We start from the raw sequence: 26,489 nt of genomic DNA on the forward strand, positions 1-26,489 counted from the left end.
GTGGTGGCGATGGTGCGTGTGTGTGGGGGGCGGGGGATACGCTGGGCGCGTCCCTGGGGTCACGTGGTGCGCAGCACGCAGAGTCCTTCTGTCGGTTGGTCCTGGAGCGGCGCAGCAGGAGCGGGGCCGTGAGGTGAGCTCGCGGCGAGGCGCGACAAGGCGAAGCCGGCTGGCCGTGGCTGGGTCGGGTCGGGCCCGCGCCGCGCGCGCGCCGTGCGGGCGGGAACGGTGAAGGACGCCACCGCTGCTTCGGTCCCCTGCCTGGCCCCACTCCCCTCCCGGCCCCGTTCGCCCAGCCGGGAAGGAGGCCTAGGGACCGCTGATGAGAGCGTGGCGGGCGTGCGAGCGGCGCCCAATCCCCGGGGTTGCCCGCAGGAATGATGGGGACCTCGGCCAATCAGCGCCGCCCGAGGGGGCTGGGCTGCGGGGTGCTGGCCCCGGGCACTGAGCGGGTCGTATTGGGGGTGTGTTTGTTGGGGGTGGAGGTGAGCGCTAGGTCCGAACCTGAGCTGTGTGGTCCCTGAGAACCCCATCACCAGCCCCTACTGTTGCCTTGTGCTTTGTCAACGTGCTTTCTTTTATTACCTTTTAAATCTCATTCTGGGGAGCACACCCCTTTTTTCATGACCCCCATAATGGGAGTGCCCCCTTTATAGTTTTGAAAATCTGGTGGCCCACCCCTTTACTAAACTCCAACCCTGTGGTTTTATCTGTTTTTAAATTTCCCCAGAGGGTGTATCCCTTTCTCCCCAAACTGGGAAGCACACTCCCTTTTTCAAGCCTTCAATCTGAGTACTCCCTTCCAATTTCGGGGTTCATCCCTGTAACAGGTCCTTCAAATCTGAGGTGCTGTAACCAAAGTTTTGGGATACTCTCCCCCCCCCATACTGGGGATTGAACCCGGGGTGCTCTACCACTGAGCTACATCCCCCAAACCTTTTTATGTTTTGAGACAGTCTTGCTAAATTTCTGAGGCTGTCCTCGAGTTTGCGATCTTCTCGCTTTAGCCTTTGGAGTCGCTGGGATTATAGGCCAGCGCCTGTGGGGATACTTTTTTATGCCCCACAATTCCAAGAAAGAATCTCCTTCCGAGGCCCCCAATCTGACAATATTTTCCCAGAATTTCTTTTTCTTTTTTACTGAGAATTGAACCCATTGGTGCTTTACCACTGACCCACATCCCTTGCCGATTTTATTTTTTGAGATGGGGGTCTCGCTAAATTGCTGAGGGTCTTGCTTAATTGTTGAGGCTGCCCTCAAATTTGTAATCCTCCTGCCTCAGCCTCCCGAGCTGCTGGGATTACTTACAGGTTTGTGCCACTGGCCAGGCTGTCTCCAGAATTTGTTAAATTTAGGGGCCCCTTCCTTTTCTCAACCCTTTAAAAACTGATGTTTATTGGTACATATTTCCAGTTTCTCAAATAAGGGAATTCACTGCCTTTCCCTGTCACTTATATTCTTGGGGTTGCGCTTTTTTACCAGTTCCCCAAACTACCTGGTGGAGACTTATTTTCCTTCCTGAGAGCATATTTACTTCCTGCAGCATCCCCTAAATATATGAATGCACCACTCTGGGGGTGAGTGCTCTGTGGTTCTTGAGCATACCGTGCATACCCCCACCCCCTTTTATTTTTCCTGTATTAGGGATGGGACCTAGAGACACTCTACCAGTGAGTTACACCCCCAGCTCTTTTTATTTGTAATTTTGATAACAGGATTTCACTAAGTTTCCCAGATTGGCCTCAAACTTGTGATTCTCCTGCCTCAGCCTCAGGAGTACTTGGGATTATAGGCTAGCACCATGGCTCCCTTCCCCCGCTTCATACCTTTTTAGCTCTTTTGCATCCAAGATATTTTCATTTGTTTCCTTCCCTCTTTTGAACCACATTCCCCTTTAGGTGCTCTCCCAGTCTGGTCCGTGCACCCATTTCCTCTTCTTCTGGTGAGTGCATATCTTTGTTCAGCACAGCACTTTCTCTCTGCTTCCATGTTTTTTTTTTTTTTCCTCCTAGGCACATTTCCTGTAGTCACACCAAATGAACCCTCCAGATTCCCCTGCACCCCAGAGTCCATCTCCTAAAAGGAGATGCCTGAAAATTGTCTTTCATATGTCCATCATGTCTATTGTTTATTTATTTTAAACAGTACTGGGGATTGAACCCAGAACTCCAGCATGCTAGACATTCTTTCTACCTCTGAGCTGCATCTCTGGCCATTTTTATGTTTTGTTTTGAGATAGGATCTCACTAAGTTGCCCAGGCTGGCCTTGAACTTGCCATCCTCCTACTTCAGCCTCCTGAGTGGCTGGGATTAAAGGCATGTGCCACTGTGCCTGGTTTATCTTTTATCTTTCTGCAAACAGGACCGCTTCTCTCTTGGTTTGCCCTATGCCCAGGCCTTTTTCTGGTTTCTAATTCCCTTTGGACACTGTTCTGTTTATCGAGTGGCTATAGAGATTCCCCCTTTATTCTTCCTGTGTTGGAGGTGGAGGCCTGCCTGGCCTTCTGGCACAGGATTCAAATTGGAAAGGAAACCCTTTTCAGTTCTTTGATTATTCACAGAACTCTAATCCTCCTGGTGGTTTTCCTTCCCTTAGATTCTACTTGGGTGGGTTGTTTTCTCCTTTGCTTTATCTCCCTACACTGGAAAAAAGCCTTCAAGAGATTTTTCTAGTATTGTATTGCTTCTAGCCTCCAAATTCTTCCCCTACACTGGCTTTCTTCCTTTTTTCAAGAAAAGAGGTTATTTGGGCAGGGTTGTAGCTCAGTGGTAGAGCTCTTGTTCATCCCTAGTAATGCAAAAAAGGTCATTTGAAGGAAATCCTTTGAATCCTTTTTTGTCCCCGGGGCGCAGGTTGTGGGTGGATATTTATCCTCTCCCATCATCTTCTCACTAATCTGCCAATCTTTGCCCCCAATCCCCCACTTTAAAAACCTATAGATATCCGGATATCTTCTCTCTTAAGAGCCTCTTAGTAGATTCTTTCTTTTTTATGTCTCTCTCCCTTTCCAGATCTTTCTCAGGGTTCTCAACCTGAACCTCCAACCAGATTAATTTCTCCACAGCTGGAATCTCAAGTGCTTGGGGGATAATGACACCTCTGACCTTTCTCCCTTTTGGGAAGTACTTGAGTGTGCAGCTGCATGAGGCCTCAGTGGGGGAGAGCTTGGGGCTGAGAAGACACCAGTAGGACAAAGCAGGAATACTGCATTTTCAGGACCAAATCCTTCTGAATCTCATTTGGAAACTGGATATTTGCCAAGCACCTGCTTCCTAGGGATGCTGGGGGATTTAATGATACTCTGAGGAACCTGTAGGAATTAATGTGCTTTGTGGGGAGGTGCTCTGAACTCAGTTTTGGAACTTGAATATAATTAACCATTCTTTTGTTTTCTGAACAACTAAGCTGTTTTATATTTTTTGTGCATGAAGGCTTTAGAACTAAGTTGTGTTATTTCAGGAAGTGAAATAGATCCCACACTTAGATCATGTGTTCATTGGTAAATACTAAATTAAAAAAAAATTGGAGGTCTGTCTGAGCAGTATGTAATAAAATATGATATACTGAAAGTGAACAGGTACTTTGTCTCTTTATTTGGCTTTTGATACTTTATTTGTGTACTGCTCTACAGTGCACTCTTAAAGTATTCTACACGAGGGCTTCTCAAACTGGAAGGTGCCTACAGGTCACTTGCGGGTCTTCTTAAAATGCTGATTCTGATTTGGTAGGTCTAGGATGGGGTCTGAGTATCTATCTGCATTTCTGGTTTGCAGGTGTTAGTGAATTACACTTGAATAGCAGTGTTTTAAACACAAAGCTGAAGATTTCTTGATGAAACAGAAAATAGTGGTTAATTGTGTGCTGGGGCATTGTTTTCTGTTTTTCTTTTCTCCAGATACACATCCCTTAAAGTTTGCACAAGGTTGTTGAAGGGGCCTATTAACTATACTCAACTACAGTTATCCTAGCACTTAGTTTTTAAAATTTTTTCCTTTTCTTTTTTGACATAGGGGTCTGTGATGCCCAGACTGGTCTCGAATTCCTGGGCATAAGAGATCCTCCTACCTCAGCTTCCTGAGTAGCTACAGGTGCATGTCACTGCATCTGGTTAGCACCATGACTAAAACTTCTTGGCTTCTGTGGCTATTATCATATTAAAATACATATTTAATTTAATTTAATTTAATTTATTTATTTATTTTTGGGTGCTGGGGATCAGAACCCAGGGCCTTGTACTTACAAGGCAAGCACTCTACCGACTGAGCTATCTCCCCAGCCCCCATATTTAATTTTAATTGCTGAAATGTGAATGCAATTTTTTTGGTGGGTAGGCAGTGCTGATGATAGAACCCAGGGCCTTGTGCATGTGTCCTACCACTGAGCTATGTCCTTAGCTCTCATATTCTTTTTTTTTTTTTTTTCATATTCTTGACATAGTATCATTCTAGTAAATACTGCATGGCCAACTTGGCTCTCTGGTTCTTCACCTGTCATTTTGCCACGAGTAGGGAGTCTGAGATAGTTCATATCCACAGTCACAGGTATTGGGATTTTCAAGGCGTCTTTCCTGGTTTTCTGGCTTCTAGAAATGGGCCTGAGAAAGACCAGGGTAAAGGTAGGTGCCTGGATAACCACTGAGCCACATCCCTAGCCCTTTTTTGTATTTTATTAGAGACAGGGTCTTGCTGAGTTGCATAGAGCCTTGCTCAGTTGCTGAGGCTAGCTTTGAATTCACTATCCTCCTGCCTCAGCCTCCCAAACCTGGGATTACAGGCATGTGCCACCTCGCCTGGCTAGGTGCCTGGAATTTGAATGGAAACTGCTGGCTGGTCTCTTAAGTGGGTGCTCCCTAAGGCAGTGCTGGTGAGATGATGACATTCTTTGATGGAGATCATGGCTCATAATCTTTCTCCTTTTGTTTCATCCCCATTTGTTTCATCTCTTCTAAGTCTCCATGGGTTTTTCCATTACAAATGTCTTAGATCATCTTGACTGTTACCTGCCTGGCCCTTTTCCAATGTGATCCTATTCCAGGCCTAATCAGGACAAACCTGAATGACCAGACTTTTTGTGTCCCAGGTCTTCCTTAATCCCTCCATTCCTCAAATGAATGTCAGATCATCTTCAGTAACAGATTTGATCTGGATTTGGCCGTAGGCCCAACTCTTCCACTCATTATGAGGCTTCAGGCAAGTTACTTGATGCTACTAGACCTTGTTCTCCCATTTGAAAAAAATAAGGGGCTGATTATCTCTAAAGTCTATCCTGTCTTGAGTCTTTGTCAGACTTTCCTTCGAAACCCACTTGTCTGGGAGCTCATCAGAGCAGATTTGATTTCCTTCACATGCACTATTGGGCAATCTGCCAGTCAGTCCCTTGTCCAAGTCACTTCTGCCACTGTGTCTTTTCTAGCTCAGCCAGTGAGCTTGCCCTCACATACAACTTCAGCATTCTTTTGCCTCAATGTCTTCTGCCAGTTTTGTACTGTATTTCATTCAAAACTGCCTAACATTCCCAAAGAAATATGCCTTGAGTTCTCCATTCTATGTTAGCTACTTCTGCATCAATAAGGCTGAATATTACATAAAACCATATTTACTTGAAAGTTTTCCTACTTAATGTATATTATATTTTAATTAATTATTTTATTTTATTTTATCTCTTGGTAGCAGGGATTGAACCCAGAGGTGCTTATTACTAAACCACATCTCCAGTCATTTTTGTTTTTTCAACTCTGGGGATTTAACCCAGGGGCATTCAACCACTGAGCCACATCCCCAGCCCTTTCTTTTATTATTATTATTATTATTATTATTATCATTATTATTATTTTTTTTTTTGCAGTTCTGGGGATTGAACCCAGGGCCTTGCACTTGCAAGGCAAGCACTCTACCAACTGAGCTATATCCCCAGTCCCTTTTCTTATTTAAAAAATTTTTAAATTTATTTTTTTAGTTTTTGATGGACAATTATTTTATTTATTTATATGTGGTCCTGAGAATCGAACCCAGTCCCTCTCATGTGCTAGACAAGCATTCTGCCACTGAGCCACAACCCCAGTCCATCATTATTATTATTATTATTTCTTTTTAACCCTTGCCCTTTATATTTTTAAAATTTGAGATAGGGTCTTGTTAAATTATTATTATTATTTTTTTTCGCGGTGCTGGGGATTGAATCCAGGGCCTTGTGCTTGCAAAGCAAGCACTCTACCAGCTGAGCCCTTTTGTTAAATTATTTAGGGTCTCTCTAAGTTGCTGAGGCTTGATTTGAACTTGTGATCCTCTTGCCTCCCTAGTTGTTGGGATTACAGACATGCACCACTGCTCCTGGCTACAGTTTTCTTGGAAGCATTTTTTTTTTTTTTTCAATCAAAGTGTATGCTTTGTCACTTTATTTGATTAGATCATAAGCTTGGAGAAAGGCAGGGTGCTGTCCTTACCCATCTTTCTTAGGAGCTAGCCTGTAGGTTGTTAACTAACAGGTAACTAGTCAAAATTGAAAGTTTAATTTGTAATAATACTTCGTCAACTTTGCTACATCTTGGCCTAGCTCTCCAGCTGTACTTTACTTTCTTTGACCAAATAGTGGAACTAATGAGCTAACCGAAATCCCATAAAATTTTAGGGGCCTGATATGAGTCACTAAGTTGTAAATGGTGGGTGTATGAAAGCGAGGTGGAGTTTCAATTAGTGAACTCTGGGAGAGGAGGGCCTGCAGAAGGATTGAAAATGAGGTTTTCATTCCAGGATAGTTTATCCCTTATCAGGAAAGTCATCCTAGAAGTTTAAAGGCTGACTCCCAAGCATTTTAAGTTAGCATACAGTATTTAGACTCTTTCCTACCCGGGATCTGATATTCAAGAGGCTCTTTCTCACATGGAAAAGGTCCATGACTGCTTGGATTGAAATGCCTTCCTTGTTTCTACTGGTGTGTAAGTGTTGGGATTTTTAGGTTGTGGAAACCTGTCCTGGAAATGTGGGCATTTTACAAAAATGATAACTGTAGCTAGCATTTTGGGAGCACTCTTTTGGATTTCACTGAATACTTACAATTGATCTATTAGCCTCTTAACAGGAGCAAACTGAGATTAGGTAACTTGTCTAAGGTCTTTTAGCTGATATGCTGAGTCTGGACTGGAGTAAGGTATCTGCCTCTAATTCAGGTACACTCACATTCTCCTCTCCACAGTTGCCTTTACTCCTCTTAGACATTTGAAAAAGTCACTTTAATTATAGTATCAAATGGGTAGCAGCCCTGAACCAAAGACCAAAGCATTTAGAATCTCAACCACGCAAATCTCCCTTAATTTTACCGTGCCTCCCAGCGACTCAGGAGGCTGAGGCAGGAGGATTTCAAGTTCAAGGCCAGTCTCAGCAACTTAGCAAACTCCTCAGACTCTAGCAAGACCCTGTTTCAAAAAAAAAAAAAAAAAATTCTAAACTGTAGAAGTCCAGTCCTTCCAACTTAGGCTGCCCTTCTGTGTGTGTGTGTGTGTGTGTGTGTGTGTGTGTGTGTGTATGCGGTTTTTTTTCCCTTGTGGTTCTGGGGATTGAACCCATATGGCCTTTCCTTGCATAATCAAGGCAAGCACTTTGTCTCTGAACTTTTAGCTCAGTCTTTAGTTTTAATTGTGGTAAAACACACACACAATTTATCATCTGAACCTTTGGAATTTTGTTTCTTTTTTTATTTTTGGTGTTGGGCATTGAGGCATGTTAAGCAACCACTCTACCTCTGAGGTATATCCCCAGTGCCTTTTCTTTTTTTGATAGTTGGACTTGAACACAGGGGTGCTCTACCACTGAGCTGTATCTCCAGCCCTTTTATGTTTAATGTTGAGGTAGGAACTTGCTAAGTTGCTGAGGTTGGCCTTGGATTTGAGATCCTCCTTCCTGGACCTTCTGAATAGCTGGGACTACAGACATGCTGCCACACCCAGCTCTTAACCATTTCTAAGTGTAGAACTCAGTGGCGTTAAGTACATTCATAGTGTTATATAATTGTTACCATCCATCTCCATAACTTTTCATTTTTTCAAGCTGAAATTCTATACCCACTAAATAATAATTCCTTTATTTCCTCCTCCTCTTAGCTTCTGGTGGTCACCATTCCACTTCTATTATAATTTTTACTACTTTCTTCCTTTTTTGAGGCTCATGGGCACAGACATTTTGGGCTGCTTGACTGTCTCTTGGTCCCATGGAGTGATAAATGCTGTCCAGTGTGCTTTGATGAATAGGAAATTGGTCATGCTGTGACCTATGTGAGAAAGGCAAGGTAGTAGAAGAGGCTGCCTTTCAAGCCTGGGCTTCATGGTTTGTTGGTGGTAAGGATCCAGTATTTGAAGGCAGAATTCCTGGGTTTGTGTTCCAGCATCTGCCACTCTTCTGGGACCACATGTGACTAGGGCATGTGACTTAAACCTCTGGGGACTCTCATTGTGGTATGGGCATTGGAGGTAGACTTTTCTAGCATGACCAATCACTCACCTGGACCTGTTTCCTCACTCAAGTACTCATAATTGCCTCACATCAATCATTGAAAGTATCAGTAAATGTTACCCTTTCCTCCATTTCCTAGTCTGAAAAAATAGGAACAAGAAAATCTAGTTTGTAGGTAATCCAAGCTTAGCCATCTATAAGTTGAGTGTATGTTACCATTATCACTTCTGCTTTATTCCTTTTATAAAATGTTTTTAATACCTCCTCAGGCTTCTTTAGTTTGTATTTCTTTTTATTTTATCCTTGGTGTTCTGGGGATCAAATTCAGAGCTTCATATATGCTAAGCAAGAATTCTACCACTGATCTACTCCCCTTCCACCTACAGAAATTTTAACTTTGTTTTGGTACTGGGATTGAACCCAGGGCTTTACACGTGCCGAGCATGAATTCTACCATGGAGCTTCACCTCCAGGCCGCATTCATAACTTTTATAAGTAGTGTCTGTAGACTTAATTTTTTTTTTTCATTTTCACACACAAAAACTTAACAGTAATCCCTTCATATCATTAATGATCAAGTGTCCCAAAGGCCTCTTCTTCCCCTCCTGCCTTCCCAAATTTGTTATGTGTTCTCAACACTGTATTGCTTGGGTTGACTTTGAACTACTGGGCTCACGTGATCCTTTTGCCTCAGCCTCTCAAGGAACTCAGACAATGGTTGTGAATGATTACATGTAGTGTCTTTTCTTTTTTTTTTTTTTTTTTTCCTTTTTATTCCTGGTACTGGGAATTAAACCAGGGTTAGTTTGCCACTGAACCACATTTTCTGTCCTTTTTATTTTTAAATTTGAGACAGGTTTTTACTAAGTTGCTCAGGGCCTTGCTAAGTTGTTGAGGCTGGCCTCAAACATGCCATCCTCTTGCCTTAGCCTCCTGAGTTGCTGGGTTTATAGGTGTGTGTCATTGCACTTTGCAAAGGCCTCATTTTTTTATTTTTTATTTTTTTGCGGTGCTGGGGATTGAACCCAGGGCCTTGTGCTTGCAAGGCAAGCACTCTACCAACTGAGCTATATCCCCAGCCCAAAGTCCTCATTTATTAAAAGCCATATAAGTGTGGGTTTTGGAGGAAGTCTTGTTTCACAAATCCCAGATCTTCTACCCAGTGAAGGTGACCATGGGCAAGTTATCTGTTCTAAGCCTTCTTTTCTTCATTTGTGGGATATAGGATAGATACTACTGCCCACTTCTCTGATTGTTGGGAATGAGATATTTGTCAAGAATTTTGCACATGGTGAAGACTGAGTGGATGCTAACCTTTTCCTGGTAGTGATAGCAGCCAGGAACAAAAGATAATCTTTAAAGAATAAGGGAATTAAATTAGTTATCTTTTAAATAACATGTGTTTTCAGAACCCCATAAGCAGTGAAAGGGCTATGAATTCAGCAAAATATGTTTGGAGGCCCCATTGAGGAATGACTATTCGTTTAGAAATCCTGTAAGAACAGTTTAGTCTGGTGTGTTTAAGACTTCCCACAGAAGGAACCCTCACAAAACTCACTCCAGAGCTTCATATTATATGCTGTAGAATGTAGATATAGACTGAAGCCTCCAGGGACTGAGAAAACAAAACAAATACAGCTTTTTTTTTTTTTTTTCTTTTTCTTTTTCTTTTTCTTTTTTTTTTTTTTAAGTTTAATTTCCTCACTGTAAGTTAATTCCAGGAACACGGCATTCATTTTTAACCAGTCGTAAATGGACACAATACCTTTATTTTATTTATTTATTTTTTTGTGGTACTGAGGATTGAACCCAGTGTCTCATACCTGCTAGGCAAGTGTTCCAGCAGCGAGCTACAGCCCCAACCCTAGATGCAGCTTTTTGTCAGGATACAGAATACCAAATTCTCCTCTTTGCTTTCTTCCCCACCCTCTCTAGGAGTAGTAACAGTTCCTACATTTATCCATGGGTAGCACTTTTAAAAAAGCTTCCACATGCTTAGCGCCTTTAATTCCTTTGAAGGATATTACCGGTCTCTTTCCTGTTTTTACTCCCATTTTGCCAGTGAGAAAACTGGAGTTACCTCATTTAAGAAGCAGCTGACCACCATATAAGCATACTGCTTGTTAGATCTGGGGTGCCCTTGAAGAGGTCATCCGATAGGATAGATCAGATCACCCAGGCAGTTTTAGTATAGAGTAATGAATGCTGTGGCCCAGAGGCCAGGCCTTGGGAGAATATAGGAGTGGGTAGCTGACTCACTAAACCCTGCAGGGAAGCACTGATGACTGAACCCAGTCTTGAAGGACCAGGCAGAGAAAGGAGCTGATTTGTGTCAGGTCCTGGAGGTTGGAACCTCAAGGAGTCTGGGTGTGGCAGGAGTGGGCGCCGAAAGAGCAATAATAACCTTAAGAGCATATTGTATGCTCTGGGATAAATTAACTTTTAATCTTTACAACCTTGTTTGAAGCTATGTAATAGGTACCTGTACTATCCCCATTTAACAGATGAAGAGCCTGAGGCTGAGAAGAAATGACTTGTGCAAGGTTAACTGCAAAATGACTGAGCTGGAATCCCAACCCAGACATTCTTACTCCAGAGTTCTGGCTCATAATCTGTATGTCCACTGCCCTTCTGCTAAACTTGCCTGCTTTTCTCTTTTTAATTGCCCATCTTTAGAGACCCCTATTTTGTTTGGTTATAACAACTATCTTACTGATGGCCTTAATGCTGCATTGAGTAACTTAAAAGTTTAAAACAGTGTTGTTAGGACATGCTTGTAATCCCAGGAACTCAGACACTCAGGCAGGAGGATCAGAAGCTCAAGGCCAGTCTCAGCAATTTAACAAAGCCCTAGAGTAACTTAGTGAGACCCTGTCTCAAAATAAAAAAATTAAAAACAACAAACAAAAAAACAAAACAAAACTGGGAACATAGCAGGTAAAGTGCCCCTGGGTTCTATTACCAGTACCAAAAACAACCACAGCAAAACACCAGAGTGTTCTCTATGATCAAATTTACATTTTAGAAGTATCCCTGTAGTGGGGCTGGGGGTATAGCTTAGTGGTAGAGTGCTTGCCCAGCATGCATGAGTCTCTGGATTTGATCCCTATCACCCCTGCCCCCATCCACCTGCCGGTGGTTTTGGGGAATTCCTGTAGTAAGCTGAATGTTGTGTTGCATGCCTGTAATTCCAGCTGTTTAGGAGGCGGAGACAGGAGGATTACAAGTTTGAGGCCAACCTCAGCACTTTAATGGGAACTTATCTCAAAATAGAAAATAAAAGGACTAGTACTGTAGGTCAGTAGAACAACACCCCTGGGTTCAATCTCCATCACCAAAAAAAAAAAAAAAAAAGGAAATATCCCTGTTATAGTGGTATAGTGGTGTAGAAAGATTCGCCACAATGTAAATATAGTTAACTGGAGTTAGAAAACCTGGGTTCAATTCCTTGTCCTTGGGACTGGGGAGATAGCTCAGTCGGTAGAGTGCTTGCCTTGCAAGCATGAGGCTCCAGGTTTGATCTCCAGCACCGCCAAAAAAAAAAAAAAAAAATTCCTTGTCCTACTGATGACTAGTTTTGCTATTTGGGCAACTTTTTAAACCTCAGGTTTCTTATCTACAAAATGGTAATGATAACAATATCTTCATTACACACCTATGAGACAGACACTAAAGAGATGTTTACAACAGATGTTTAAAATAGGCACCCAGAAGATGTTGACTCTTAAGACAGTATTGGTTTGGGGTTTGGGGTTTGTGGCTAGAGGTTTGGAGCTCAGTTAAGAGCTAGTAATTGGGATTAGAAGCAGTGGGGCCTGAACTGGGTCACGACTAGGTCATAGGAAAAACCTAGACTTGGGTCCTACAGAATGGTGACAGAATAGGAGGTGAGGGAGGGAGGAGGTAAGGGCAGGCTGGTGTTTGTAGCTTGGCACTTGACCAGTCTTGGGCTTTAAACTGTCATGAGACAAAAAGGAGAAGTAACTTGTAAGTACTCAGTGAGGTTGAGTAATGTGCCCAAAGGTCATATAGCAAAATATTCTAGAGGCAAGCCTGGATATCAGGTTCCTTTTATTGCTTCTGGAAATATCTATTGATTTTAACCAACTCATTCTCAGTAATTTGTTAGGAGTAAGCTCAACCTGAATTTGCTGTCTGTCTGATTTTTTTTTTTTTTTTTTTTTTTTTTTTTTTTTTGGTTGCTGGGGATCGAACCCAGGGCCTTTTGCTTACAAGGCAAGCACTCTACCAACTGAGCTATCTCCCCAGCCCCCTGTCTGATTTTTTAAAAATGTTTTCTTTAGTTGTAGATGGACACATACCTTTGTTTTATTTATTTATATGTAGTGCTGAGGATCGAACCCAGTTCCTCACACATGCTAGGCAACTGCTGTACCACTGAACTACAACCCCAACCCCTATCTGAACTTTAATTGTGGAGGGAAAAGATTGGCTCTTAGAGAAAACATTTCAGGTATGGGAGGAGGGTCAGGGGAAACAAAAATGAAAAAAAAAAAAAAACCAGTAAAAGGAGAATCAGGGAATTTTAAGGCCTATTTCTTCCCTCTATCTCCACTCATTTATTCTCTCAGGTTAAGTGGACTATTTCACATCTTTTTGATGTGACCTGGGACAACCTGAACCAACTTGTAACTTCCCTAGAACTAGAGATGTGCTATTTCGTTTGTTACTTTTTTAGATACTATTTGTTACTCTTTCATAATAGTATTGACTGTAATCCTTTGTGTCTGGTGTCCTTTTTGCTAGCATACCACCACTGCTGTGGTTAAAACAGAATATTTAGTGCATATTTAGTGTGTTCTGTGCTTAAGTTCTTGACATTCATTAATTTACTTCTTCATCACAACCCCAGGAGTTGTAAAGGTGTACTTTTTTCTTTTTGGTACTGGGGATTGAATCCAGGAGTGCTTAACCACTGAGCCACATCCCCAGCCCTTTTTATGTCTTATTTTGAGACATGGTCATGCTAAGTTGCTTAGGGCTTTGCTAAGTTGCTGGCTGGCTTTGAACTTTCTTTCCTTCTTTTTTTTTTTTTTTTTTGGGGTGCTGGGGATTGAACCCAGGGCCTTGTGCTTACAAGGCAAGCACTCTACGGACTGAGCTATCTCCCCAGCCTCAGCTTTGAACTTTTGATCCTCCTGCCTCAGCCTCTCCCATTGCTGGGATTACAGGCACATGTCACTGTGCCCAGCTGGTATGGGATGTTACTCCCATTTTTATAGATGGATAAACAAAAGCTCAGTAATTTTTCTCATCATCACTCAGTGGAAGAGTAGAGCCAGAATTGTTCAGAATCTGAATCTCAGACCTGTCTGTGCACATATCTTGAAGCTTTCCTCTAAGGTATAACTTTCAGCAGAGTCCTCTTGGGGGTTTCTTCCTGGGAAACCTGTGTTACTGGACCTGCTGTTTCAGCACTTTTCTGGAATAGCAGTATGAGCTGCAGGGAGTCTCTACCTTCTAGACTTAGGGCTATCCTGAGGGCTTATTCCTGCCTGAGGCTCTTTGCCTTTAGTATATTCTTTCTGCCTGGAATTCTCTTCCCCTAGGTTTTTACATGGGTGTCTCCTCTATATTTAGGTTTTTGCTTAGCTTCACAGAGAGCCCTTTCTAAACATCCTTATCTAAAGTGGTCCTTCCATCTGGTGCTGTAGTGCACACCTGTAATCCTATAGTATTCAGGAGGCTGAGGTAGGAGGACCACAAATTCAAGGCCAGCCTCAGCAATTTAGCAAGACCCTTTCACAAATTAAAAAGAAAAAAGGACTAGGGATGTGACTTAGTAGTAAAGTACCCTGGGTTTAATATCAAACATCAAATAAATAAATAAATGGGCCTTCTGTGTTACTGGTTTTACATTTTTTTTCTATCTGTAGTACTATTTCAGTGACCAGTTAACTTCTTTTATCAGTTTATTGCTTTTCTTACTTTTTTTTTTTTTTTTTTTTTTTTAATGGTACTGGGATTGAACCCATTGAGCCACATCCCCAAATCCTTTTTATTTTTTATTTTGAGGGTCTCACTGAGTTGCCCAGGCAGGCCGTTAACTTGTGATCCTCCTGCCTCAGACTCCCAGGTAAGTGGGATGACAAAGGTGCAGTTCCACACCCAACCTGTGTGTTTATTTTGTTCATTATTTGTCTTTCCAACTAGAGATTGGGGGTAAGGGAGAGGGTTTTGTCCTCCAAGTATTTATCTTCAGCACCTGGCACATTGCAGGCACTCTGTTGAATGAAGGTTCATGCTGGTGTTTTATCTGAAATATCCCTCAAGTGAAGAACACTGACTTTAAAAGACATCATCAAGCTGGGCAGTGCTGCACACCTGTAATCCCAGCTACTGTAGAGGTTGAGACAGGAAAATTGCAAGTTGGAGGCCAGCCTGGGCAATTTAGGGAGAACTTTAAACTTTAAAAATCATGGAGGGTTGTAGCTCAGTGGTAGAGCACTTGCCTTGCATGTGTGAGGCACTGGGTTCCATCCTCAGCACCACATAAAAATAAAAATAAAGGCATTATGTCCATGTACAACTAAAAAAATTAAAGAAATAAAAATAAAAAATCATGGAAAGTGTTGGATATCTAGCTCAATGGTAGAGTGTACCTGGGTTCAGTATTCAGTACTCCCCACCCCCACAAACAAAACTAAACAAAGGCACCATCACCCTCTAATAGAGGCTGAATGCATTTCTTGTTGTAAGAACCAGTAGTTTATCCCAAAGCGTGTTCTGTAGTATGTGGTGATTGTAATTCTGTCCTCTGGTATCCAAGAGTTTATTTTCCCCTCACCCTGCCCCAAAGTCAATTCATTGAAGGTCTTGTTTCATATCTGTCACTTTTATTTATTATTATTACTATTATTATTATTATTATCATTACTTTTGCAGTGCTGGGGATTGAACCCAGGGCTTGGTGCATGCTAGGCAAGCACTATACCACTGAGTTACATCTCCAGCCCTCATCTATCACTTTTTTGTTGGGAGTACCAGGGATTGAACTCAGGGGCACTCGACCACTGAGCTACATCCCCAGCCCTATTTTGTATTTTATTTAGGGACAGAGTCTTACTGAGTTGCTTAGTGTCTCGCTTTTGCTGAGGCTGACTTTGAACTCATGATCCTCCTGCCTCATCCTCCAGAGTCACTGGCTCATCTATCTCTTTTAATCTTTAGTGCTTTGAACCCTAACCCTCTTTTCACAGAGTACAGTGAAATTATTGAGGGCAAGACCTCTAGTTACCATGGCAACAGTGCTTTTTTTTTTTTTTTTAATCCCCAAATAAAAACCCAGAACCCTTGGCAGTATCAAAGGTACTGTAAATGTATTATGAATTCAGAATAGTCTGCTTCCACATATTGAGTATCTAGTTTATGCCAGACTTAATTTTATTTATTTATTTATTTATTTTTTGCAGTGTTTGAGCCCATGACCTTGTACATGCTAAACATATGCTCTGTTACTAGACTACTAGTACTAGACTACTGGACTTTTATTTTTATTTTTTCTTGGTACTGAGGATTTAACCCAGGGGCACTCAACCATTGGGCCACTTTTTTATATTTTCCCAGCCCTTTTTTATATTTTATTTAGAGACCAGGTCTCCCTGAGTTGCTTAGAGCCTTGCTAAATTACTGAGTCTGATTTTGAACTTGCAATCCTTCTGCCTCAGTCTCCCGAATCTCTGGGATTACAGAGCCAATGGGATTGTAGGCGTGTGCCAGCACACCCAGCTAAACTGCTAGAATTTTTTTTTTTTTTTTTTTTTTGGTGGTACTGGGGTTGAACCAAGGGCATTCTATCACTGAGCTACATCCACAGCTCCTTTTATTTTCTTTTATTTTGCGTTTTGAGACAGGGTCTTGCTAAGTTGCTGAGGTTGACCTCGGATTTGTGATTCTCCTGCCTCAGCATCCTGAGTCCCTGGGATTACAGGCATGCACCACTGTACCTGGCTATGGTAGACATTTTAATAGGAGCTATTATAAAGAAGGGAAATAGTTTAAAAAGGTAGCTCATAAAGTCTTGGGGTATTAGTTGAGAATCTGAACTTGGAGCAATTGACTCTAAGTTCGACAGCTGGCTCAGCCCTTTATACTATATGAATGTGGTAAGGCCATTTTTTCTTTTCTTTTCTTTTTTTTTTTCAGTACTGGGGATTAAACCCAGGACTTGGAGGATTCAAGTGTTCTATCAATGAACTATATCCCCATTTTACCCAACTTCCTTTCTCTCCCCATCACCTCTTACCTTTTTTTTTTTTTTTTCCATTTTTTCGAGACAGACTCTTGCTAAGTTGCTCAGGCTGATTTTGAACTTGTGGTCCTCCATCTTTAGCCTCCCTAGTGCCTGGGTTTACAGGTGTGTGCCACCATTACTGGCTTTTCTTTTTTTTCAGACAGGTATCCCTATGTTGCCCAGGCTGGCCTTTGTACTCCTGGGCTCAAGCTATCCTCTTTCCTCAGCCTCCCCAGTGGATGGAACTACAGGCATAGGCACATTCCACTTAGTGTTCTTTATTTCATTTATTAGGCATTTGTCCAGTTTATGGTATAGTCCTACTGTATTGAGTATTATTTGAATATTTTCTTAAACATGTGAACTATATCTAATTTTCTTTAGAATTGCATGTAGAGAGCGCTTGGGTTCTTTTCATTTTCACAAATGATCTATTTTTATCCTGGCTGTGTTCTTCAGATTGAAATGACTGAGTCTAAGATTATAAGTGGTTTTACAGCTTTTTTGTTGCTTCCAGATTGAGGTCTAAAAAGATGACCAGAGTCAGGGCCCTGGCAGTGTTCCAGTTTCCCCACAGCTGGGCCACTGTTAGCTTTTGTCCTTTCTGAAAAATTAAATATTTCTGCTTCTTATATAGTGATATGGTAACTCTGATACATTAAAAAAGCATCTAGTTGCTTTGTCTTCCTACATTCCAATTCTGTTTATATCTGAAAGTGTGAATAAAGCATGGCAATAGGGGAGAAAGGAAATGGTTTGTCTATTTCTGGGGAAAAATCTTCATTTTTGTTTTCTTTTCCTTTTCTTTTTAAAAATTAATTAATTGTTTTGGTACTGGGGGTTGAATCCAGGGCCTTTTGTTTGAGCACTCTGCCGCTGAGTTATACCCCAACCCTTTTTCTTTGGTTCTGGGGATTGAACCAGGGGCAATTAACCACTGAGCCAAATCCCCAGCCCTTTTTATTTTTTTATTTTGAGACAGGGTCTCACTAAGTTGCTTAGGGGCCTAAGTTTCTGAGACTGTCCTTGAATTTAGGATTCTCTCTCAGTTTCCTGCATAGTCAGGTTTACAGGTATACACCACCTTGCCCGAATTTTCTTTTTCATTTTATTGACATGGGTCTCACTATGTTGTCCAGGCTATCCTCAAACTGGTCATGCCTTGCTAATCCTGCTATTTTTTTTTTTGGCATGGTGCTGGGGATTGAACCCAGGGCCCTGTGCATGCAAGGCAAGCACTTTACCAACTGAGCTATATTTCCAGCCTCAATCCTGCTATTTTTGATAAGAGGGATTTCTCTTGCCTTGGAGGACCTCCAAAGCTATTAGCCATTGAACATCTCAGTTTCTTCTCTGAACTTCGGTTCTTTATTTTTTAAGATGGCAATAGACTTTTTTTTTTTTTTTTAATTTGTATGTGGTGCTGAGCATCGAATCTAGTGCCTCACACGTGCTAGGCAAGTGCTCTGCCACTGAGCCACAACCTCAGCCCTCAGTTTTCATTTCCGTACCATGGGAATGTTATTTATTTCATCTAGTGGTTGAGAAATTCCAGTAAAATAGTATGAAAATATGAAAATGAAATTTGCATTTAATAATCTGCATATATAAGTGGGGTGTGGTAGTAAATCCCTATAGTCCAGCAGTTCAGGAGGCTGAGGCAGAAGGATTGCAAATTTGAATTCTGCCTGGGCAAATTTCTAGCCCCTGTCTCAAAATAAAAAATTTAAAAAGGGCTACTGGTGTGTCTCAGTGGTATAGCACTTTTGTGTTCAATCTCCAGTACTGAAGAAAAAAATTTAAAATTTGCGTATTCAAATAACATTTTTTAAAATTATGAACATAATCCAAAATTAAAATCTTACTACATGAACTGTGTTGTAGCTCAGTGATAGTGTATGTGTTTAGCATATGTTTAGCGTGGGCTTCACGCATGTTACTTAACTACTGAGAATCCCTGCCAGAAACTAAAATACAATAAAATAAAAGTACATTCATAAGGCTAGAAATTTTGTAACAATAAAGAAAGGTCAAAAATGGAAAGTTAAATTTTCAAGTCAAAGAATTTTATTTTTTGTGCTCTTGGGAATTGAACCCAAGGCCTCATATGTGTTAGGCGATCTCTACCACTGAGCTACCACCCCAGCCTTCATAGAACTACTTGAACAGTTTCTCCAAAAGTAATTTTATGCACATGCTGGACTAGATTTACGTCTCTATTTGTGTCCGTATTTGATTTTTTACATTAATGGATAGACAATAGCATTTACGTGCCTCTTAGCTTTGTTCTTTTACGAGACAATAGTTGTTGCAGATAGCTCTAAGCATTTACATATTGTCATTATTCCTTTTATAAGCCGTACAATATTCTGTTGTGTAGATGAACCACAATTCGTTTAACAAGGCCCCCTTTGATGGACATTTTGACTGCGGACATTGCAAAGCTCTTTTAATTAGTCATCCTTATAGATAATGTGACAGACTTTGGGGGGTATATCGAAGATAAGTTAATGGTGTGGGATTGTTGGGTCAGAGTGTATTTGCATTTTTGTAGAAGTGCCATGTTGCCTGTAGACAAGCTTTTCCAGTTTATGCTTTTGGTGGAAGTATATATAAGCATGTTATCTCCTTAGCCCTGTTAACATTACCTTTACATATTAGGCAGTCTGAGATGTGAAAAATTGTTTTGATTTTCATTTCCTTTAATTTTGGGTGGGTTATGTGGACATGACATCACATGGTTATAAGGCCTTGTATCTGTTCTCCTCCCCATAATAATCTGTCAGTTATTATACTTTGTCCATTTTTAAGTCAATTGATTTTTTTTTTTTTTTGGTCCTCTGTTTGCATTCTTTGTTAAAAGGGAAGTTAGCTTTTTGTCTTATTTTACAGTTATTTTCTTCTAGTTTGTAGTTTGTGAAAGTGCCTTTTGAACTGTGCTATGTAGTATATATTTAAAGCTTTCATTACCACTGATGCAGGGGGCATTGATTGAATATGTATTTAATGAAATAAACTAGGCTCTCTGTCTCTTGTGGCGCCTAGGGCTCTCCATTTAGGAAAATTTGAATGTAAAGGAGTAATTTGAAGTCCTGCCAAAGTCTTTAAAATGGAATCCTGTGTAGATACACATTGCATCAGACTTTCTTCTCTTATGAAATTTCCCTCCTGTCCATATTGAATGTAGTTTTTGGAATGAATGAAAACCTAAGGCCAGAAGAACGCATAAGTTAAAATGATTTGTATTTACAACTAAGTGTAAAAAGTAAAAATGTACTTTTTAGGCTTTTTTTTTTTTTTAATTCTGCTTCTATTTTGAACTCTTATTATTGTATAGTACTAGGGATTGAACCTTAGGGCCTTGGAATTCTAGGCAAGTGCTTTATCACTGAGCTGCATCCTCATCCCTTCACCATTTTTTTTAATTAATGAAAATTTATTTTCTTCTTGTATTATGGATTGAACTTTGGCTTTATCACTGAGCTATATCCCCAGACCCCCTACCACTTTTTTTTTTTTTTTTTTTAAGGTACCAGGAATTGAACCCAGGTACTTAACCACATCCCCAGCCTCTTTTTTTTTTTTTTTTTTTAACCTTTTTTTGTAGTAGATGGACACAATAACTTAATTTTATTTATTTGTTTTCATGTGGTGCTGAGGATTGAACCCAGTGCCTCAAATATGCTAGGCGAGTCCTCTATCATTGAGCCACAACCCCAGCCACATCCCCAGCCTCTTTTATTTTTTATTTTGAGACAGGATTTTGTTGAGTTGCTTAGGGCCTTGCTAAATTGCTAAGACTGGCTTGGAACCTGCAGTCCTCCCAAACCACTGGGTTTACAGGTGTGTGCCACCATGCCCATTCCAGCCCTTTTGTTAAATTCTAATTTTTAATTTTTTTTTCCACTCTGTGTACTGGAGTTTGAACCAATAACCTATATCCCCAGTCCTTTTTGTTTTTTGAGACAGAGTCTCTTACTAAGTTGCTTAGGCTAGTTTGAATTTAAGATCCTCCTTCTTAGCCTCCCAAATCCCTGGGATCATAAGTGTGGTCCTGGCTTTTTTTTATTTTATTTTATTTTATTTTTTTATTTTTTTAAAACAAGACTCTAAATTGTCTAGACTGGCCTCAGATTTGAGGTCCTCAGCATCCCCAATAGCTGGGATTACAGTCCTGTTTACAGCACCCATTATATTAGACTCTTTATTATTGGTTTTTATTTTTTTAGTTGTAGATGGACACAGTACCTTTATTTTATTTATTTATTTTTGTGTGATGCTGATGATCAAACCCAGTACCTTACACATGCTAGGTGAGTCCTCTACCTACTGAGCCACAACCCCAGCCCAACTCTTTAATTTTTAAATTTTTTTGCTGGGGACAATCCCATGGCCTCAAGCATAATAGGAAAGTGCTCTAACACTGAGCTACATCCCCAACCCTAATGTGGGATTTAAAAAGAAATTGCCCGTGGTGCATGCCTGTAATCCCAGTGGCTTGGGAGGCTGAGGCAGGAAGATCTCAAATTCAAAGCCAGCCTCAGCAGTTTAGCAATCCTGTAAGCAATTTGGTGAGACACTGAAAATGAAAAATAAAAAAGGGCTGGAGATGTGACTCATTGGTTAAGAATCCCTGGGTTCAACCCTTGGTATCCCCCTGTCTCCCACCCCACAAAGGAAAAAAATAAAATAAAAAAACTGCTACCATAGAGAGGTTTAGGGTTAGGGAGAGAAGATTGATGATGGGATGAGAAAATCAGATTAGTTTGATTTTGTTTTGTTTGATTACCAGAGTGAAACTCCAAACAGGTGGGTCAGAGTTACATTGAAGCAGGTTCATGATTAGTAAGAAGTTTTTGACAATTCACCCTCAAGAGAAACTTATTTTTTTTTTTTTTAACTCATTGGGAATAATTTGCTTATCTTCATTTATTTATTCCTCTTTCCCTCATGCCTGAATTTTATTTTATTTTTTTGGTACTTCAGATTGAACTCAGGGGTGTTTTACAACTGGGCTACTTCCTCAGCCCTTTTTACTTTTTATTTTGAGACCAGGTCTCCCTAAGTTGCTCAGCTACCTCAGCTTCAGTGGCTGGGCTGGCTAGTGTGTACCACCTTGCTGGGCCCTCATGTCTGAATTTTAAAGGAAGCCCTCCTAGGGGGAGATTGTGTGATGAAAAGAATTAATTCACATATCAGGCATGGCTGAACTTTTATTCTACGACCTGTCACTTGGCATCTGAACTTCAGTCATGTTAAACTAATATCCTAATTTATGATAATATTTATTAATGGCTACCTTCTTTGTATCAGCCTTGTGCTTTTTAAATGGATTAACTCACTTGTCCACACCCACTACTTGGAGAGGGGTATTAGTATGATCACCTTTACCATTTTACAGAGAAGAAACAAATCATAGAGGTTAAGTAATTTACACAAATTCTTGTAGCTAAAATGGGGTGGAGCTATGGATTCATGGCCAGGAATTTGACTCCATTACATTAAATTACATTACCTCTGTAATGGGGTTGGGCCCTACGTGGAATCTGACAAATAATTGCAGCTCAGTGAATGTTCAGCTCCACTCTTTCTTACTTGTTAGGCATCATCTTTTTTTTTTTTGTTAGGCACACATCTGGGTGTGCAGATTTAGAATATCACTTGGTATGCCTGAAGCCAGAGATTAGAAAAGTCAAATGAAAGCTTTCTTCCTGATTGGATTATACTTACATGTCAGGTTTGCTAACATTTCCTGGATGGTGTTAAGTAAAGCCAGTGAAACCTCTGACACTCCCTTTTGCAGGGTCTATATAAGTGAAACCCTGCTGCTAACATAGCTTCAGTTTATTATGTTTCAGTGTCCTTAAACTGTCAACCATTCTTGCTTCTATTTGAGTTGTCCTGTGTTTCCCAGCATCTGCCCATTGGAAAGGGTTTTTTAATGGATACTAACTAACATCCTTTGCATTTTTTTTTTGTACGTGTTTGATACTGGTGATTGAACCCACAGGCACTTTGCCATTGAGCTACATGTCCAGCTTTTTTCATTACTTTGAGATGGGAACTTTTTAAGTTGCTGAGTCTGGCCTCTAACTTGGATCCTTCTGCCTTAGCCTCCCAAGTAGTGGGTACTATAGGCGTGCCACCCTGCCCAGCTAGTGTCAGGAGAGGTTGCTGTCCTTTGTAGCTCTTAAATTTCATTGCCATTATTTTTGTTTCTTGTCAAAATTTTTGTCTTCCTCCATTAAACTGAAGGATTCTTGAGGTTAGGAAATAATGTGTTTCTTGGTCTTGATTCTTCCCCTAAATAGTCTCTGAGCAACTGACTCAGAGACTATTGCTGACTGTGCCAGCAAATGACTGACTTTAATCATAAGAACAATTGTTTTGTGAAGTTGTGAAGGGTACCCCTTGTAGGCAAGACCTTGGTAAGCAGAGCTGAGGGAGGTTTCTTAATTCCTCAGTGCTGGAGACCACAGGATGGGGCTTACTGGAGGAGGAATCAGTGGAGGGACTCACCTGTGTTAGGGGGGCAGGCATGAGGAGGGCACTGCCAGGGTTTCGTGGATCTTTGTGTTTTGAATAATGCCTGTTTGTTTTTTATGTGTAGTGAGTGATGCTACACTCTGGGCAGACTTTGCCTAAGTTTCATAAATATTTAATTGGTTTTTTCAGGAGAATAAAGGCAGCCCTGTTGATGACTGAAAATGACAAAGCATCCACCTAACAGACGAGGAATCAGCTTTGAAGTGGGAGCCCAGTTGGAAGCCCGGGACCGTTTAAAAAACTGGTACTTTTACTTTTTTTTTTTTTTGTTAATTAAACCCTTCAGTATAGGCTTTTTGCCAGCACCAATAAAGAGTGGTAGCCTAGGGTTTTCTGTGGTGTTTTCATGCTCCTTAACTCTTGGAAGATGGAAGGAAACTTGTTTAGAAGGTGAGAATGTCCTTTCTCTTTGTAGTAGTGATTCTTGTGTCTGGGGGGCCATCCTGTGTCACCTTGGTCTTATTTGTTCCCCATTTTGTGTGTCAGTCTGAAGGAGTTAGGGAAAATGAAGCATAAGTGGCTGCTGGGAAGAGAATAGTTAATAGTGGCAACTCTCTTGCTCTTGGCTGCCTGTCTGGAAGAAGAGGAGAGAAAGATTAGGGATAGAGGTAAAGAAAGGGACTTAGATCAGAATTGCTCCTGTGTTGTGCTCTGCCCTTCCTGGTTTCAGGGTGTGGTGTGATATGGCTGAAATACAGTCACATAGGAGCTGCGTTAGGGTGCTCAGTTCAGAAGCTGAGGGGTTGCCTCCTAACTGTGTTATTGACTTTTGACCACCAGCCGTAGTCACTTTGCGCATTGGCTTCGTCTGTAAATATAGGTATTGATAATATTGGCCTCATAGGTCTATTATGGGAATCAAAATAATAGAATAGAATATGTTTTTAAGACTTTTTCTTAAAAACTAAAATGATTGTTGTGATTGAGAATATCCTAGAATTTGGTTATTTGTTGGTACTCAAGGTGTGGTTAGAGGTTTCAGAATGCAAACCTTTTGAGTTTGTGTAAGGTAAAGTTTAGCCTTCTTGGGGTTTATCATAAACTAGACAGATTAACCAGTTCCTGGGTTCTGTCTAGAGAGAGGTGGGGAAGTGGCCTGTGCAGATAACTATTCTGCTATTAGAATTAGAGACACTGAACACTTAGTAATCTTTAGGCTGTTTGCATTATGTATAATTATTTCCTTTTATGGGTTTCAGTTTTTCTTTTCTTTTTTTTTTTTTTTTTGGTACTAGAGATTGAACCCAAGGGTACTTAACTACTGAGCCACATCCTCAGCCCTTTTCATTTTTTATTTTGAGACAGGGTCTCACTAAGTTGCTTAGGGCTTCAGTAAGTTGCTGAGGCTAGCCTTGAACTTGCAATCCTTCTGAGTTGCTAGGATTACAGGCTTGTGCCACTATGCCCAGCTTGGGTTTTAGTATTATTTATTTATTATTTTAAAAATATTTTTTAGTTGTCAGTGGATCTTTATTTTATTTATTTATATGCAGTGCAGAGAATTGAACCCAGTGCCTCCCACATGCCCACATGCTAGGCAATTGCTTTATCACTGAGCCACAACCCCAGCCCTAAGGGTCTTAGTTTTTTTTTTTTTTTTTTGAGGGGGGGATTGAACTCAGGGCCTTGTGCATGCTAGGCAAGCACTCTACCAACTGAGCTATATCCCCAGCCCCAGTTTTAGTATTTTTTAAAGCATCTTTTGGTGCTAGAGAATCAAGAGAAGAAAAAAAAAGTCTTATTTGAAAAAAAATTAAAATACAGAAAACATTAAGTATATCTAATCATGAATTAACCTGTATTTGCCACTCAGAATCAAATAATTTTGGACTGGGGATGGAACCTAGTGGTAGAGCACTTGCCTAGCATTTTTGAGGCCCTCAGTTCAATCCCTAGCATCTTAAATAAATGAATGCATGAATGAAAAAATAAATACATAAAAAAGAGCAATAAATGTGAATATTTTTGTTTAATTGGATTTCAAAGCATTTCTGATATCATGGAAGAACAATTGTATCTTTCCCAATTACCATTCTTTGTTCCCAGAGGCAATCTTCATTCTGATGTTGCTTGTGTACTTTCTGTTCAAGTTTTTACCATTTGACCATATATGTATCCAAGGGCATAGCATGGGTTCAGTTCTAAGTACTACAAAGAAAAAGAAAAAGCTAGATATAGATATAAATATATATACATACATATCCATTGATAATGTAATCATTTTGAGTTAAAAAAAATTAGACTTTGTTTCTTTTCTGTAGTCTAACCTTTTTTGGAGGGTATTAGGATTGAACCCAGTGATGCTCTATCACCAAGTTACATCATTAGCCCTTTTAATTTTTTTATTTTGAGATAGGGTCTTAATTGCCCTGGCTGGCCTGCATCTTTTGATCCTCTTGCCTCAGCCTCCTAAGTAACTGTGATTAAAGGCATGTAATCCTGGTTTGCAGCCATTACTTTTTTTCCCTTATCATAATTTAAAAAAAATTTTTTTTTAGTTGTTGATGGACCTTTATTTTACTTATTTATATGTGATGCTGAGATTCAAACCCAGGGTCTCACACATACTATGCAAGTGTGCTACCACTCAGCTATAACCCAACCCCCCTATCATATTTTTAAGGTAGAATTTTATAAACAAAATTCCAAAATTAATATTTAAATGAGAATCCTTGGACCAGAAAAGTATTGTTACATTTATTTATTTATTGGAAGTGGGAGTTAAACCCAGGTGCACTTTACCACTGAACTACATCCCCAGCAATCCTCCAGACCCTTTTTTTTTTCCCCCAAAAGTTTGAGACAGGAGCTGGGTGTTGCGCTTCATGCTTGTAATCCCAGTAGCTCTGGCGGCTAAGGCAGGATCATTGAGAGTTCAAAGCTAGCCTCTGAAATTTAGAGAGACCCTGTCTCTAAATTAATACATAAAAAAGGGCTGGGGATGTGACTCAGTGGTTAAGTGTCAATTCCTGGTACCCACCCCCCCCAAAAAAAAAAAAGATTAAAAAATAAATTAAGATAGGATCTTGCTAAGTTGCTGAAGCTAGCCTTGAACTCAGGATTGTCTTGCCTCAGCCTCCTGAGTCACTGGGATTATGGGTGTGTGGGCTTTGTTTTTTATTTTGAGACAGGGTTCCACTTAATTGCAGATGTTGTCCTCAAACTTGGCCTTACCTTACCTCTTACCTTAGCCTCTGCAGTTGCTGGGAATACAGGCATGTGCCACAGTGTCTGGCAAATTGAC

At 40.6% G+C, this 26,489-nt stretch overlaps 1 protein-coding gene across 5 annotated transcripts in view; it reads left to right on the top strand.

Moving 5' to 3' along the window:
• PHF20 (PHD finger protein 20) overlaps positions 1 to 26,489 on the top strand; it is a 125,172-nt gene continuing 98,683 nt past the window's right edge. For 4 of the 5 annotated variants that reach the window (XM_079128138.1, XM_079128142.1, XM_079128140.1 and 1 more), the window contains exons 1-2: positions 1 to 133; positions 23,375 to 23,489. In XM_079128138.1, the coding sequence (XP_078984264.1) occupies positions 23,407 to 23,489 (83 nt within the window). In that variant the 5' untranslated portion in view covers positions 1 to 133; positions 23,375 to 23,406. Of the gene's footprint in view, positions 134 to 14,481; positions 14,543 to 23,374; positions 23,490 to 26,489 lie in introns of those variants that run through there. The other variant, XM_079128139.1, reaches the window with a different exon arrangement.

Source organism: Sciurus vulgaris (assembly GCF_902686455.1).
Source record: "Sciurus vulgaris genome assembly, chromosome: 2".
Taxonomy (NCBI): Eukaryota; Metazoa; Chordata; class Mammalia; order Rodentia; family Sciuridae; genus Sciurus; species Sciurus vulgaris.